The following is a 17584-nucleotide window of genomic DNA, read 5'->3' on the forward strand; positions in this document are numbered from 1 at the left end:
CCACCTATACGACCTAATACGTTGTCGGCACCTTTTGAAATAATCCACATGACCGTTCCAAAAATGAATTGCATGAATGTGATTCATTTGTGATCATGTTTAAGCCAGACTCTGCCCAGCAACAAACGACCAATTATATGTCCTTTCTGGAGAGGAAAATCACCTGTCTCCAAGGGGTTTGCTTGTAAGGAAAGAAAAAACAAATGGACATTTTTCTGGAGAGAACAGTCGCCATGAAAAGCACTTGTTACTTATTTGCCTGTCTAACACCGACCTCTCTATGAAAACAAACCAGTCCCAGTCCGACAAGACCCAAAGGAAATGGCCTAAAACTTAAACAAGGTTTTGCACATATCCAACTTTAAACCCTTCTTTGTTACAACACAGCACTTAACTTTACCACAAGAGACCGACAACAAGCCTCTGTTGTTCTTGTCGAGTCAGACAAAAAGTCTGCAAAATGAAAGTTTTTTCATTCATTATATACACCAAGACCGACAACAGATCAGTTTCTGAGGAACTGAACTTAATAGTCTGGCCTTTTCCTCACCGTTACAGTCTACAGTCACGTCATCTGATTTCTGACTGTGACCCGGTGACAAACAGGTTCAGACAGAGAATCGCTCATGAACCAGCCAAACAGCTCTGAATGAAACCGACCAGAAACCACAGGGTCCGATTGAGGGGACGGACCATGATTGGGAAATCCTGAAAATGATTACTGTGCAGTCAGTGTAAAAGTCCTTTGATGCTGGCCAAAGGACCAGTCATACTGTAACCTGCTACACACCCAAACACACACACACACACACACACACACACACACACGCCCTGTGCAGCCGCAGACTGAAATGCAGGAAAACAGATTGCTCAATCCAACATCTGATTCCTCATGCAGACAAAGACAGAAACTGTCCTCTGTGTGTCTCTCTCACTCGCCTTCTATCTCTCTCTCTCCCTCTCTCTCTCTCCCGCCGTCTGTCTGTGTGACACATAGCTTCCTGTTTCACAATTCATTTTCAATTCAAATTAGTTTCCAGTGGCGCTGTAACAAATAATAAAAAAAGGGAAAAAAAACGAAAGAACAGGAATTTGTGTGTCACACACACACACACACACACACACCTCGGCTGGCAGCCATGAGAAACCTGTTCTCAGTTTCATTCCTCAGCACGCACACACACAAAATACAAACTTCATAACTTGTAAAGCATGCAACACAAACACACACACACACACACACACACACACACACAGAGACGGACACACACACACACACACACACACACACACACGGACACACACACACACACACAGACACACACACACACACACAGAGACACACACATACACACACACACACTGTCCCACCTGTGCCATTGTAGCAGCAGCAGCAGCAGCGGGTGAGGATCCATCCACAGCAACGCCGGGCTCGCTTCATCCTCACTCACACACACATCCTACACTCACACACCTCTCCCGCTCTCTCAGACAAGCACACTCAGACACACTTCTCTGGAGCTGTTTGACTCGATCACTAACCGGCAGACCAAATTGTCAACTTGTTAACCAGGCTGACTGGGACAGTGTGTGTGTTCGCCAAGAGCTTCGAGTTCACACTGCTGAGATTCACCATACAGAGAGAGAGAGAGCGAGGGAGAGAGGGGGAGAGAGTGAGAGAGGAGGAGGAGGAGGAGCCTACACACAAACACACTTGTCTTTCTTTCTCAGACAGAGTTGTAGAGTAGCTCTCTCTCCCTCTCCCTCCCTGCCTCTCACACTTCAGTTCCCTGGAACAGAAGTCACTGTTAATTATTGTGGAGGGCTACGTTCCCATTGTGGCGAGCAGGACTCAAGTTCCAACACTGTGTGTTCTGTGTGTGTCTCAGAGACAGAAGTGACGGAGTGAATGTGTGTCTTAAGTCCTTTTCAAAAAGTCAGTTTTGTTACTTTGCCGGCTTCATCTATCTGTCGTGGCTTTTGGGCATGTAGCAGCATGACATCCTGTTACGTAAATGTGTTATAATGGCTGTATTCAAATATGACAACCACTTTCACTTCTTTCAAAGTCATGTTTTCAGAACGAAACAGCAGGCAGGTAAATTAGCGACTAGCTGGGGAACATAGTGGAGACTTCAGAAGCTAAAGACCAGGATATTTTCCTCAGGAGTTGGTGGCCGAAAGTCATTTTTGTCTGACTATTTTGTACAAGCACACACCACAAGTTCATGTTGTGTCTCAGGATTGGTTCACATAGCCTGGCTGGGGCCAGTGGCAGAATGGAATTAAGAGTGGGCCACATGCCTCCAGAAGGGACCCGGAAGAGCAGGACTCTGTTGCTCACTGGCTGCTAACAGCTAGATAGCTCTCCTCCTGCAAATATCAATAAGAATTTTAAGTGCCCTCTCGGTTTAACCAGAACAACACATTTGTGAGGTCCTGCCGGCTAGCCGCTTGTGACTGAGGGGATAGATGGACTGTGATCGGTATCGGCCGATACTGCTTCCAGCAATCAGTGATTGGCCACAAAAATCCTGACTGGAGCACCCTTAACTTCTCTTATGATACATCTACTTTGAAAAAAAAAAGCACTTTTCCTAGAGTGCAGCTCGGGGAGCAGCTTTTGGTCTAAACCTGACCGAGTCCCAAAGAGTGTATCTGAGCCCGACCTGAACTCGACAGGCGTTCTGTTTATAATGTCTGACTCTGGCCTGACGCAGTTAATGTGAGCCGAAACACTGAGTCACACATTCATTTTCCCCCCTTTGAACAGCGTTTATGTTGCATTAATAGCATTGTCGTGCTATTAACAAACCCTAGCACCTAATAGGACATATAGCCCAACATAGACAGTAGGTCCATCACTTATTGATGGCTGCAGAGCTACTATGCTCGTGGCTGGCCTGGATTTTGGGTGTAGTGTCTTGCTCAAGGACACTTGTACATGTAGACCGGAGGAGTCGACATCCTGCCATTAATGGATGACCCCCTCATTCCCTCAGCCGAACGTCCTGTTCTCACTTAGCAAAGTTGTAAATAAGTCATTAGGGTGAATTAACATGCTGCATGTAAAACTTTTTTATTGGGATCATACTTGAAGCAATCCGCATGAAAAATTTACAATGATGGTCTGATGATTCTCTTTTCATTCTTCTGCCCTGCACCATGAGAGGGATAAATGAAAGAAAACACTATTTTGTAAACTGACCGACATTGAGATGAATCTCCTCTACTTTCAGCTTGTTTAATATTGGCATACTACATAAGTATTCAAGTTTAAAGTACTCATAGTTTATAAAGGTTTCTAATTTTCCCTGTGCATAGGAGGTGATGAAACAATTAAAATCTCTGTCTTTAACCTTGTGATGCTCTAACCATTACTTTATTGTCACAGCATTAAATTCAGGGGAGTCTTCAGCATCTAGTATGACTGGATTGAGCTCACTGTACATGTTTATGATATTCATCAGAAAATTTAGAAAACATTTTCTACGGACATGTTGTGCTTATAGCCCATTTCCGTCTTATTTGGGTTCCATGTTTATTTTGTTATCTCTTGTTGAGAACATATCTCATTATTTCAAGCAGCATTGGACCTTAAACGCCCCCACCCTGTGTGTTTGTGCGTGTGTGTCGATCGCTGCAGCAGCAGGTAAGACAACACACACACACACTTAGCCTAGATAAAGTGCTTCCAGCAGCTCTGTTTCCCTGCAGTGTCCCATTTTAAACACAGTGTATATCTACTGATCTTCTGAACAATATAAAGCTACTGCCTTCATGACCACACACTACTACAGCAGGTAAGATTTCCTGGGTGTTTTTATGACTACAATGGTATGACAAAAGAAACAACTTGGTAAACGTAAAAGAGAAGCAAGGAGGCAAGAGCCAACACAACTGAGAGTACAGTATGAGGCTCATTAACAACTGCAGACTAATGAATACAAAGATGAAGAGTTACTGTGCTCCATCTGTTTTAGTGACTTCAAAACTCCATCGTGACTGGTTTTCAGTTCAGTTAACTTCAGAGCTTTACTGTCTTCACAGTCTTTTAGAGAGGACAAGGAGACCTACTTTACAGAACAGTCACAAGACACACACACACACACACACACACACACACACACACACACACACACACAGGGAAGAGGCTGAAGCTTGAAAGAACTCAGCAGAAATGTATAACCAGTCCACCTAATTAGCAGTGACTCTTTAGGATTAAATAACAGTTTGACTCATTCATTAACAAATAGAGGACAGTTAATTAAATACCCATCAGCCTCCAGTCACTTCACTGTTGAGTAAGTGGCCCAATTCTGCATTCGCACCATCAAACAATTATGGTTTCTGTGAGGCATCCACACGTCACTGTAGAGGTCCACACTGGAATCAAGTGGAAAGCCGACAATGGAAGGTCAGGCCTTTCTGTTCAAAGGGTTACTGTCCATTTGCTCAATGTGATACAGCTCCATGTCTTGCTACTGAAGAGCAGGTGAATGGTTAACATAAGCCAATGCTGGAATAATAAAACAGCATGGTTTCACACATATTCAAGAGCTGGCTGTATTTTCAGGACTGCAGCAAAATGTGATGTTGAGGGGACTGGATGCAGCTGACAGCTGGATCTTTAAGTAAAACAAATGACTATGAGGATGGAAGTACAGAACAGTGTTTATAATGTGTCTGCACCATGGATCTAACAATTACGATCTGGATACAGCTGCTCAGTGGCACATGAAGTCAAAAAGCTTGGCTTTCTGGGTATAAAATGACCCCGCTCTTCTTCTACTTGGCTAACTTCCGGTTAGCGCCTGGTTTCAATGATTTAATCTTGTGGCTCTGTTAGACTTTAACAATTTTACTGGAGCGATTTGGCTCAAATTATGAGAGACAAAAGAGTCACTGGGGGTTGTGAGGCTCAAAAAAACGTATCCACCATTTAACAGCCGCTTCTTTCACAATGTAAGCTTATGGAAAAAAAAATTGGGCCGCAGTATATCATGTGATGTAATTACACGGTTTGGCCACTAGCAAAGTTTGCTTCAAAACCTGGCGCTCTTCCTGGGGGCTTGATCTGCTCGGTTTAATTTCCCTGATATCACACTGATAGTGTGATGTTGTATTTCTGCATCTAAAGCTTTTTGAATCATCTGTGCTCCTGCTTTAACACCAGCAACCCTGCAGCTCCCTCTCCATGCTCAAAACACTGAATCATACTTCTAGTTTTGACTCTAAACTAAGTAATTAGTTACTGTTCACTGAAGCGTCAATAATAGTTTAATCATTTCTTCCTTGTGACACAGGCCTGTAGAATCAACCCTGTTAATAAGTGACACAAGTCAGGCAACATGACACTGAACCTACCAACACTGCAGTCATACAACAGAGTTTCCTCAATAGTTCCTGAATATCTTTAGTGTGTGTGTGTGTGTGTGTGTGTGTGTGTGTGTGTGTGTGTGTGTGTGTGTGTGTGTGTGTATGCGCGTGTGCGTTCATTTCCATATGTAGCGGGTGCAGTTGACGGATTTGCATCTCTCCACAGAAACACAAAACATCCTTTTCATTACCAAGAGCAAAAAAAAACACCATGACTACAGCAGGCAAATCAGCTGATCTCACAATGTGTGTGCGGGTGTGTGTGTATGAGAGAGACTTCAGCAAAGAGGAATCTCCCACACACTCAAACCTCCTACATGATGTTTATAACCCTTAGCAAGACAACAACTGTGAACTTGGTGGCAGGAAGTAGAGTTGTATTAGGAAAGCAAAGTGCGTGTGTGTGTGTGGGAGGAAGTGTACGGTTGGCGTGTTTAAAGATTGGTATTCAGACCGTCCTGATAAGAAGACGGGAGTGATGACACGTGTGTGTATGTGCTTAATAAATCTCCTCCATCTACAACATAACAAACTGTGGATGCTAAGTCAGTAATAACTCTCAGCACCCAGTTCCCCCTTGGTGTAAAATTCCCAAAATGCTGATGCATCAGCCACAGCCACCACCTTTTCCGTTCTGATCCGTGGACATCATCAGCACATTCTGCTGTGTGTCACACTGGTAACGGTCAGAGGTCAAAGTCACCTGAAACAACTGAAGGTAAGGTGAAGTGGCGTGGTGACAGCTACACATCGCCCCTTGTAGGACAGAACAGGAGTGAGTGTGTGTGTGTGTGCGTGTGTGTGAGAGAGAGAGAGGCACAGTAACCACAGCAACCGTCCTGTCATGTCATTTCTTCTGTCATGTTTGAGTCCTCTGTAGCCATAAGCCGTAACCATAGTTACCCTGAAGAATAAAACGTTCATTGATTTGTTCTGACCAGCTGACGATTCATGCTAAAAATGTTCTGGGTTAAATCTAACTCAGTCACCAGTAAAGCAGACAGATGTGTCTAAGTTATCTAGTGCACTAGAAACAACAAAGCCACAGCAATTCATTTTCCAGTAACGTTTCCCAAACTTAGTCTAGAATCCTGGTCAGATCTTTCTGATGGTTCAGTGGAGGAAACATACTGTCAACACGCTCAGACACCGACATTAAATCCATCTCATAGGATTGAAAGATGATCTACTTTGCATAAATAATGCATAGATTCATGATGATCATTTAACGGTATGAGTACAGTACATCTGAGGGCTGCTCCGATGATAAAGCAATACAGGTTTCGTCTTTATTGTAATGTCCACATCTCACCAATAGAGGTCAATACAGATCTGATAACTTGAAGTGACCAGACTAAAGGAAATCAATGTTTTCTACTTCTGTCTGCTTAAAGATAAAGGCATGATCTGATCTGAATGAAATGATAAGGTATTATTTGAGTGACTTGAACTTAGTCCTGATGGGCTTCCCTAACTATTTAATGTTTGAAATCCACCCAATCAGGTCACTTTTCAGCTGTATGTGTCACTTCTGACTGTGTATGTGGCTGCAGAAAACAGTCCGTAGTTCACTCACGCACTCACTTTATTCATGACTGTGCTTTTTGTGGGTTGCTGCCGTGGGAGCAAAATGGCAAAAGTATGTTGTGGCTGGACCTCTCTTAAGTGACAACATGGTTGTAACTGTCATTGACTTAAAGCGATACCTTGTGGTCTTTCAATGTGGGGATGTACAGGGTTTTCATTCCTAGTCAGTGTGTTACCTGCAGTAGATGACCGTCAGCTCTCCCCCTGTGGAGAAGCAGCGTGTAGCACTGACAGAAGCAGAGCATTGTACTGCTAAACAGCACAACAGCAAGATATATTTTAGCCACCTAAAAGGCGGCACATCTAAAAATGTATATACTGTATATATGTTTATATGTACACTATATTCAGAACACTTTTGGCACTTTACATCGCCTCAGAATGTAGCGTATACTTAAACGAATATATATTTTTCGGTGTGCCTTCTTTTAGGTGGCTAAAATACGTCTTCCTGTCGGTGACGTTTAGCAGTACAGTGCTCTGCTTCCTTTCAGTGCAACACATTGTACCTCATACAACCCCTTATCAAAAGACCCCAGCTACCAATTTAACCATACATGTACAATGCACCATGAAGAACACAGTGATCCTGAGCCAGATTAGAAGGGGAAACTAAAGGTAATCATGTAAAGTATAATGCCTTCTTTGATGATCATTATCATTCCAAACCAAGTGATTCAGGTTTGTTGTTCCTACCTTTCCCCGAGCTGAAGAAGCAGTCCATCTCCACGCTGGAACGTGAGTGGGACACGCAGAGTGTGGAGCTGGGAACCAGTCCTTCCTGTGGCGGGCTGCGGTCGGTGGTTCGGACCAGGCACCAACCGGGCCGCTCACTCGGCCGCTCCAACAGCTCCACCGTCTGGCCTGGAGAGAAGATCAGACAGCTGGTTTACAGAGTGGAACCTTCAGACAATCTCATTTTAATGGTTTTAGGAGATATTTTTTAGTTTAAAAAAAAACTATGAATGAGCGCAGAATAAAATGTGTAAAGAGGACAGAGGTTTCTCTCACCGGTGCTGACAGACATCTCTGTGCTGCATCCTGCTGTGAAGTCCTGGAGGACGACTGTCAGCTCACAACCACCAGAGAGCTGCAAACACAGAGAGACGACACATCTGATAAGACTTCTTACTTCTCAAAAAAACCTCTTTTACAAAGTGCTTTAAAACTGCATCCGGTTTGTGTGTCTGAAGTAAAATAGACAAAACAAGCTCATCAATACTTCGCGGTTTCAGTTAATCTACATTTCAGCCTCAGAGAATGTGTTGTTATGTTGATGGTGAAAGAAGAGAAACTTAATCCAGCCTGAGTCAGGATGGACATCAGTGTTTACACAATAAACACTGAATATTTCCATACAGAAAGTGACAAACTAAACTTGAACTTGATGTTCATGTAGCTGAGAACTTCATAGTGGGTGCTGAACAGGTTTAAAAGGTGATTTGAACAGTCAGCTGAGTAAACTTTGGTGTTTGTACATTTAAATTTTCTGCAGGCTGGAGGAACAGGATGAACCAGCAGCATGTGGACATGTGTTCCTGACTTCTCCTTGGTTTTATGACAAAACAATGAACCCAACAGACTAGACTGCTGGACTGAACATGAATAAAAGCTGTGAGAGCGTGTACAACATATTCAACAGGTCCTGAAATCAGCCAAGCACAAAGGAAATGTGTGTGTTTAGACTCTGTATAGCCAAATACATTTCCACGAAGTGTAAACTGGAACCATTTCTTGGACCTGGAAATGATTCAACTTTTCATAGAAAGACAACAGGAGGGGCTGATGGAAAGTCACACTAGTGAAATACATGTTTACTGGCTGATTACACGTTTTCTGATATTTAATGTTTAGACAAATTATGTCATCTAATTACATATTCACTAATTTGCATAGATTAGAAGTAAAATATGAAGTAAAATAAACACCTCAATGTTCAACAGTCAGAAATAAGACCTGTGATGAAAGGAAGCCCTTAAATGTGGGTGTACTGTGATTTCAGATGAATCATCTTGAGAAGCAGCTGTGATTATCATCAGTGTTTTACACATAATGATTGACAGGAAATGAAGAGGAAATGAACTGGGCACGTAATCCAAAGTTTCAGTTATGAAGTGCTGACGGTGCATGATGACCTGACCTCATTACGGTTTAATGATCCCGTTACGTAAAGAGTAAACTGACATTCTCACACACACACAGACACACACTTGATAGTAATATAGTTGTCGTCACTTTAGACCTTTACACCCAATAAATAGCCATCATATGGGCTAAAGTCACAATACATCAATATGTATATACAGCACACCAACTATATGTGGCACAGATGGAAGGTAACAGTCTACCTTCAGCTGACTGAGATGAGAAGATACAGAGGAAGAAATAAAACAAACATGCTCAGTGTTAAAGCTTCCTGCACTGATGTGACCTGGACTGCTGTGTACTGTAGAAACACTGTCAGCTGATGGCTGGCAGGCTGTGTAGGCTGTCCCATGGTTTTTTTTACTGTTTTACTGCTGATATTGTAGAGCGGAGACGTTTCTGACCTGTTGCTCAACTACAGGCACCAGCAACACATTTAAACTGGGCTGTGTGAAAATTCAGGGCAACGGCATACAGACTGTGACCCAAACCATAGTATTAGCAGAGGTGATTATAGACATAGCAATTGATGAAATTTCTATTTCTATCAGGACTCATTTAAACATCTAAATAAATAACATCAAATAGATTAACTGAGTCGTTACAGTATCACAGCAGTGAATGGACACCGAAAACAGAACATACATGTATATAATGGTACAAGAGTGGCTGTAAATGAAGACGTTTCTTTCTTTATCTGACTTTTCTGCTTTAAAGAAATTATCTTGGAAGATGTCAGGCAGTGTGTGGTCTGTTAGTGTGTGCGTTAATGTGACTGAATGTGTGTAATCAGGCGCTCACTGCCCGGCTCAAGATCTCCTAGCAACAAAGACCCCTTTTCTGTAATGGTGCAGTTGAGTTTAGACCTGACAGATGGCCCAGACACACACACACACACACACACTCACACACACACACCTAACGCAGGTGTTTTCTGCCTGATTAGACCTCTGCTCAGGTTGAAGGTGGAGCTGTACTGGGCATTATGACATCACTAAACTGCATGTATTTGGTTGCTGCTGCATCCCTGTTGTTACGTGGTGGCATGGCCGTGAAAAGATGCTGAGTGCGGGCTGCTTATGAGGCGTCAGGGCTTAGCCTGGCCCATATCAAACAGCAGGTACTCCAGATGCTGTGGTGGTCAATAATCTTCCCACACAGTCTTTGAGTGCTGGCAGGCGGTGCCATGAAAAGCCATGTGAAATGTGTTTGTAATCATCCGTTTTCCAATGGGTTGTGCTGGCCAATCAAATACAATAAAGTGCACCTTCCTGTTAGATGACTTTGGAATGTGAATACTGCATATTTTACAATCTCGCTGTCAATTCTCGTGAGAAAAGATGAAATAGTTACATCAGTTCATCATCAAGCTCTGCTGAAACCTGATAACAACCCAATCATCTGAATCAGGTTTGTTAGCAGAGAAACATCTCAAACATGCAGGGCAGGAACAGAACTGAAATTAAAATAAACCCACTGCTCTAGCTTGACTTCCTGGATCAAATTCATTATCTCACTGGTACCTTAAACAACATGTTCCCACCAACGTGGTCCCCTGCTTACACCTTTATTGTCCCCATCTCTGTCAGTGAGACACAGGCTGAGTCGTGGGAAGAGGTCTAATCAGGCAGAACAAGTGGAAACACCTGAGTGGCTGCCAATAACTGTGTAAGAGCTGATCCAACTGGCAACTACAGATTCACTGCATGTCATCAACAACAATATTTGACATCCCTCTTTACATTTAAGAAGACATATTGAAATTGCTTCTTTTGTCCACCCAACAGTCCACACCTTCATTAAGAAGCTGGAACCACCAAGTGTTTGTTTTTTTGGTTGAAAAATGTCTGAAACAATTAATCAATCATCAAAATAATTGGTGTTTCAGGTTTTAAGGCCAGAAAATGTGTTTTGAACTGTTAAGTGTTGTGATCCTTCAGCTGATGTTAAAATCAATTAAATAGATCGCACATATTGCTAAAAGTGGAGAGATGAGACGTTGGCAGAACAACACTGATTTGTTTTTAAGCTGAGTGGGGTGGGAGCTGGTTAGCTGGTCAGGTATGTCAAAATTACTAAGCTCATTACTAGCATGAACATAAAACCAGACAGACTGCGCACCATAAACACTTTAACTACAGCACAGTTAGCTTCAGTAGTTTATATTTTTTTGTCAATTCAGTATTTAGTGTTTTTTTCTATGCTATATACATTTTCTATGATATTATTCTATTTATTATACTCTTAATATGACTTTTGATACTTTGTAGGATGTTTTTAAAGCTCAGTACAAAATGAAAAAAGGTTTTGATTTCAAAGATCAGCGGATAAAGGTTTGCCAATTTATGAGCAATTCACATCTGTTAAATGAAGTAGAGCAAACCTCAGTTGGAGGACAACATGTCCCTCTGTGGCTATAAAAGTATTAGTCAGGTATTTGTCTCAGACATTTTCATGACGGCAAAAGACATGAAAACAAGACATTCACTCTGTAGGATTATCATCCCTGGTTCAATGTGCGTGTGACTGGGAAACGCCTCAGCTAGCACGGTGTCTTCAGAACACCTCCCTGAAAGTCACAAAATGACTAAACACACCAGGACATCTCCCACAGGACATCAACAGGACTCAAACTTCAAAATTCCCAAGATGGTTTATAGCAGGATAGAGCACCGACCTATCTGATAAACTGCCATCAATTATTCGACCTCTTCAGACACGCCCCAGAGGTCACAAACAAGTGTTATCTGCCCTCTCAGGACCTCGGACCCCAGGGTGCTGTGGCCTGTGCCTCTACATGCTGCTCTGTGAATGTAATTTCATTGTGTGTCAATGTATGTAACGCTGAATATGTGATATTGTATTAATTAATATATTTGATATTTGTTATAATTTAAAAACAGAGCACCACCTTGTCAAATCTGTAAACCTGAATTGTTGTCATGTCTTGTAGTAAATAAATGTTTGACCATAAAGTCGTTGTTTGTGGTTTCTGTACATTTTACAGTTGGGTCACTGAACGCTTTGCGATTTTACTAATCCTTTACATAAATTACAATTAATTATTTTCCTTGAATTAATATGTGTATTAATAGAAAAACACTTAATTCATCAGGAAGGGGTTTTATTGTGTTACTGTACTGACTATGAGGTCATCTCGCTGGTCGAGGGATCAGCAAAAGTCTGCATGATAACCTTTGTAAATGGCATTAAAACTAATATTTTGAGCTATAATTATAATCTTACAACTCAAACTTGGTTAAAGGTGAGAATTAAGACAGAAGTGTGTGTGTGTGTGTGTGTGTGTGTGTGTGTGTGTGTGTGTGTGTGTGTGTGTCTGTCATATGACCCATTTCTTAGCACTAAAACCAAACCACACATGCATGCACGCTCTAGCTTGTGATGGTCATATGTTAGACCAGAGGAAGATAGCCTGAAGCGAAACAAATACATGTCCCCCTCTTTTAACAGCAGAACGAATGGAAGCTGCTGATATCAGGAAACTTCATGCCATTCACTGGATGATAAGATCGGTAAGATTTTCTTTTCTTAGCGATGGATGAATCTGCTTCAGTATACTCTGTGTGCACAGCTGATTTTATTCATCAGCAGCTATTTCAGTGAAACTGTGATTAACTGACAAAAAAAAAAACAGCAACTATATAATATAGCTATAGTTTCATCTGAATAGAAAACATTGCATGCTTTACAAAGACAGAATTGAGTTTGATGATGTTAATTTAAAGGAGCACTCTGTAGTTTTGGTGAAGAAATGTTTATGAGAAGAGAAAGATCTTCATTGGCTGATTTTTTTTTGTTTTTGCCTAAACCAAGTAAATAAACAAACTCTTTTTTTTCCATGACTGAATAAACAGACACAATTTCAGACTGTTTTACTTTGTTTATATGTGGCGGACCCTGCCACCTTTCTAGCTTCAAACAGTGTTCTGGGACCTTATTTTCCTCTGAGCAGCTTGTTTTACTGAGTTTGTATTATTACCTCAGACGATTTCATGTAGAAGATGAGGGTAAAGATGAAAAACAGCAGATCTGTTCCCTTTAGTATTATACCATGCCAACACTGCAGACATACAGCACTCACTGAACACGTCACAGTCCACATGGCGTGACTCACCAGAGCCATTCCCTCATGTACACATCCCTCATACACAAGTGAAAGAAGGCTGGTTTGAATTATCACCAGAAACGCACTGTTATAGTAAATGATACAACTCAGTGAGTAAATTACTGCTGTTTCTCAAATTAAATGTGTTGATGTCAGCTGTGGAAAGTATTTCACCACTGGAACGATGGTCTTTTCATAAATCTGGGCTGTCTATGCAGTAGAAAAACATGGCTGAAATTGGTGCTACAAAAAAAAAAAAAAAAGTGGCTGTGGTTTGCTCTTTGGCACAGAAGGTAGAAAACCTACAACAACCAGAATACACTAGACTGCACTGCACATGACCAATGAACACAGCCCGCTGGTGGGGGGATGTGTGAGTTTATCATTGTTCATTTGAATATACCAACACTGTAATGATACAAATCAAGTTGAACATTTTGAAGATTCTCATTCAAATAAATCACAGGCAGAATGAGGCAACACAGCTGTGGTTGAGCCTTTGGTCCACTGATGAAAGTATTGTAATATTTAAATATGCAGTATTACAAACTTCGGCACCATTCATGGGGAAAATGCTGTATTAAGTTCCTGCTAATGCCATTCAACTTTTCCTACTGTGTTCACATTTAGCTGGTAGCATTTGTAGCACTATATAATATATCGTTTTTAACAGCGGATCAGTTTGAAATACTGCAGCCACAGTGAGCTGTTAGATGAAGAGCTCCATGGGACGGGGTGCACACCTCCAACTACTCAGCCAGGTAACCAACTCCATGCTCACAGAGTGATGGAAAAAGGACAATTATTTCCTGAATTCTTGATTAAAACAACAATAGTTTGTTTTGAATTGTAGGACCTATAGTATTAAACTGCATGTGCTGTTATCTTCAGCTCTTGGTGTCACCAAATCAGCCAGGACTGAAACCTTAAGGACAGTTAGGAAATTATTATAGCTAACGGAGGCTTTTTACCAGAGCCAGACACGTGCAACGACACAGTAAGCTGAGGCCAGACGAAACACACAGAGGGATCAATTTATGAAATCAGATCTTTGACGTGACAGGACGAAAGGAACGGCATGCTCGTGTGATGGCTTTGATTGGTTGGACTCAGTCATGCTCATTAGTGCAGTGCGAGGTCACCAATTTCTTTGAGAGAAGATGTGCCAGTTTTCCAAAAACTTCTAAAAAAAATAAAGGTTCAAATAAATACTAGCCTGCACTGTAGATTATAGAGATTACCATTAATTTGAAAAACCTGCCATTTTCACTGCCTTATGACTTCTGTGGGTCTCTCCACACACGGGCTTCTTTTGAGAGTTTCAGTAGCTGCCAGGGAGTGATGTCACATAAATCAGAGTGACAGTGCAGGCTCATGTGTGCGCAATATTTTTGATCATCAGGGACCACCAACCGCGTCTCTGAGGCATTACTCTCATATGTAACTCATTTGCAATATTTATATTTGCTGGCAGCACTGTGTTCAGTGTAAGAAGTGAGCGCCACTTTCTTACACCACATCGCCTGACTTCAACACTGGAAATAGAGTCTCTGTCTTCGGCAGACTTAAATCTGATTTGATTTTTCCCCCTAAACTTAAACTTTGCCCAACATGAGCATAAACACATTAATTACGCCCTTCTTACCAGAAGCAAATATAGACAGGGACACTAATTAAAACCCTGACTGTTGATATTTAACTGTAGATAATTAAGAAACAAAATATGGGTGGTACCGCAGATCTTGATTTAGCCAGTGCAAAAAATATGAACATATCTCTTAAGAGAGCAGTATAACATTTCTATCATGTTATTTTATAACTAAAACTGTTATTTTTTTGTGACTACAGACGTAGAAACCTTAATCACAGCTAAAGATCAAATATCTGGCCGCCTTTGAGCTGTTGAACAGTGTCTGTTAGCACCATTTTCATTTTAACAATCTCTGTGAAGTCTAAAAATCAAGCATGGTTTGCTTGTCAAAGCTGAATTTACAGCTTTTAAGAAATGACACATTCAGCAGATGTGTGAAAATGATAAAAACACAACTTGCAACACCTATAAATCAAGTCTAGACTGGTTCAATTATATAATACAAAAGGTGCAATTCATAAAGGTGTTTTATGCGTGAGTGTATGTTATATAGCCGGCAGATGTATAAATTTCACAGAAAATACATGTGGTTACAACAACAGTCACAGTGAATACTGAAATGAATACAGCGTCGTCCTGGAGTGGAACTCATGGAAAAATCCCTCAGGTCCCAATTCTGAAAAGTGGGTAACTGCAAATACACCTCTATTTCAGGAAAACTCCTCCCTGTGTGCCCATAGTCGCAAAACCACTCTGCACTTTTTTGGTATTACCTCCTCATAACACACAGTTAATCTCTCAAATCCTGCCCTTCATGAAAACCTATTCAGATGTCTTTCCATTTGTTGGATCCACAGTAAGTGATGTGCCATTGTGACTGGAGCTCTATCCACAAACTCTACCAGCACCACACATCATGGTAATACTAACCAGGCCAGGCAGAGCAACCACAGTATGTGTTGCCTTCCTTCTGTTTGTACACATGAAGATTCTCATTATAAGACTGTGTCAGTAATCTGTAAATAATAGAAAAGTAACACACACCAAGTGTTGTGGTGAGGAGATGTTCACTGGAAGTACATTTGAAAGCAGGGAAAAAGTGTTGCACACTCTGGCTTCTCTTTATTTGGATGATGTCTTAGACCACAAGCCTTTTTCAAGATCAACATTCATGAAGACCTGAGGGACCACACGTCATCTAAATTAAGAGAAATGCAAAAGCAGCTTCAGTTTGCAACACTTTTTTTCCCCTAATTTCAAGTTTAAACATTCTGGCCTTATGAAAGACGTTGATGCTTCAGTGGTGCAGGTTACATTAAGTTTAACAGTAAGAACTTGTTTGTTCCCATTGGAGCAGAACCGGATCACAGGAACCAGTCAGACCAGTCCCCCCATCAGACTGGCTGAAAATACAGGAGCAAAAAAAATAACAGATACCGGAGTAAAAAGTTCAGCAGTGACATATAATGTCTGCAACACAGCCAGACGGAACGGATGATGAATCCTGCACAGGAGGCAGGATGACCAATCAGACTGCCTCCTGCAAGAGAAGATATATACAACAGGGAAAGCTAAGAAACTGTTGAGAAACCACTCAAACCTAACATAAACCCCAAAACAGCAACACTGACTCCACTAAGAGCAAACAACCAAATCACAGGCACACAGTGCAGGCTTTAAACATGAGGTGCACTGCTTTGCTATTATGTGCTCCAATGGCAAAGGGAAGGAGTCTGTGAAATCATATCAGAAGCATCCATACTACCTTCTTTAACAACTCCTGCACATACTTATTTATACTCATAGGATGAGGTGGGACGATGAGATGACAGCATTACAGATGTTAAAATAGTCAACATGTTCATCTTAATAATTATTAGCCAGTGATATGTGATGGCTGTGTAACTAATTACTGTTTTATGCCTTTTGGAAGCCAAAACTCTCTTAACACAGCACTCTCTGGAATAACTCATTTAAAGCCCCAGAGTCTTGTTACGAGTGAGTGCGTCCACAGATGGATTGCTGCATGGTCAACAGTAAAACAGGTGGTGATCTGAGCCAGGAGGCAAAGGCAGTCGATCTACGTTCCAACCCTCAGTGTAGCTGTGAGCTGGGTGACCAAAAGAACGAGATCCCGGATAAAAGCGGACAAAATCAGTTTCCTCTGTACGTGGCTGGGCTCAGCCTTACAGGTGAGGAGCTCAGACATCTGGAGTTATCTCCGAGTAGAGCCGCCACTTCTTCTTCATGTCAAAATATGCCAGCTGAGGTGGCTTGGGCATCTGATCAGGATGCTTCCTCGGCACCTGCCTTTGGAGGTTTTCTGGGCATGTCCAACTGGGAGGAGGCCCTAGGTAGACCCAGAACAATCTGAAGGAGTTATATATCTCAACTGGCTCGGGAACACCTTGGGATCCCCCAGTGGCAGCTGGAAAATGTTGCTGGTGAGAAGAAAGTCTGGACTGTCTTACTTGGCCTACCATCACAATCTAGCCTTGGATCAGTGGCAGAAAATGTATCGATTGATTAATGATTTGATTTGTAAGAAAACTGAGCAACACATTCCTCAACTATCCTCAGACATCTTCAAATTGTTGGATCATTTCCTTTTTCGTTGCAGGTAGAAATTCAAAACACCAACTGTTTTTTGCTAATGGCAGTTAACCTGCCAAGTGGGACTGCCATTCTGATTTTTTCCAAAACATTTGACTTGGTCAAACAAACAAAAAACAAAGACAATATCTTGAAAGTCCATA

General features: G+C 41.6%; 1 protein-coding gene across 4 annotated transcripts in view; it reads right to left on the reverse strand.

Annotated features, from left to right (window-relative positions):
• kalrna (kalirin RhoGEF kinase a) overlaps nt 1–17584 on the reverse strand; it is a 154046-nt gene that overhangs the window by 26066 nt on the left and 110396 nt on the right. For 3 of the 4 annotated variants that reach the window (XM_073473303.1, XM_073473301.1, XM_073473300.1), the window contains exons 39-40: nt 7978–8056; nt 7663–7830 (exon numbers count right to left, since the gene is read on the reverse strand). In XM_073473303.1, the coding sequence (XP_073329404.1) occupies nt 7663–7830; nt 7978–8056 (247 nt within the window). Of the gene's footprint in view, nt 1–1371; nt 1601–7662; nt 7831–7977; nt 8057–17584 lie in introns of those variants that run through there. The other variant, XM_073473302.1, reaches the window with a different exon arrangement.

This window comes from Pagrus major, chromosome 9 (genome assembly GCF_040436345.1).
Source record: "Pagrus major chromosome 9, Pma_NU_1.0".
In the NCBI taxonomy this organism is placed as follows: Eukaryota; Metazoa; Chordata; class Actinopteri; order Spariformes; family Sparidae; genus Pagrus; species Pagrus major.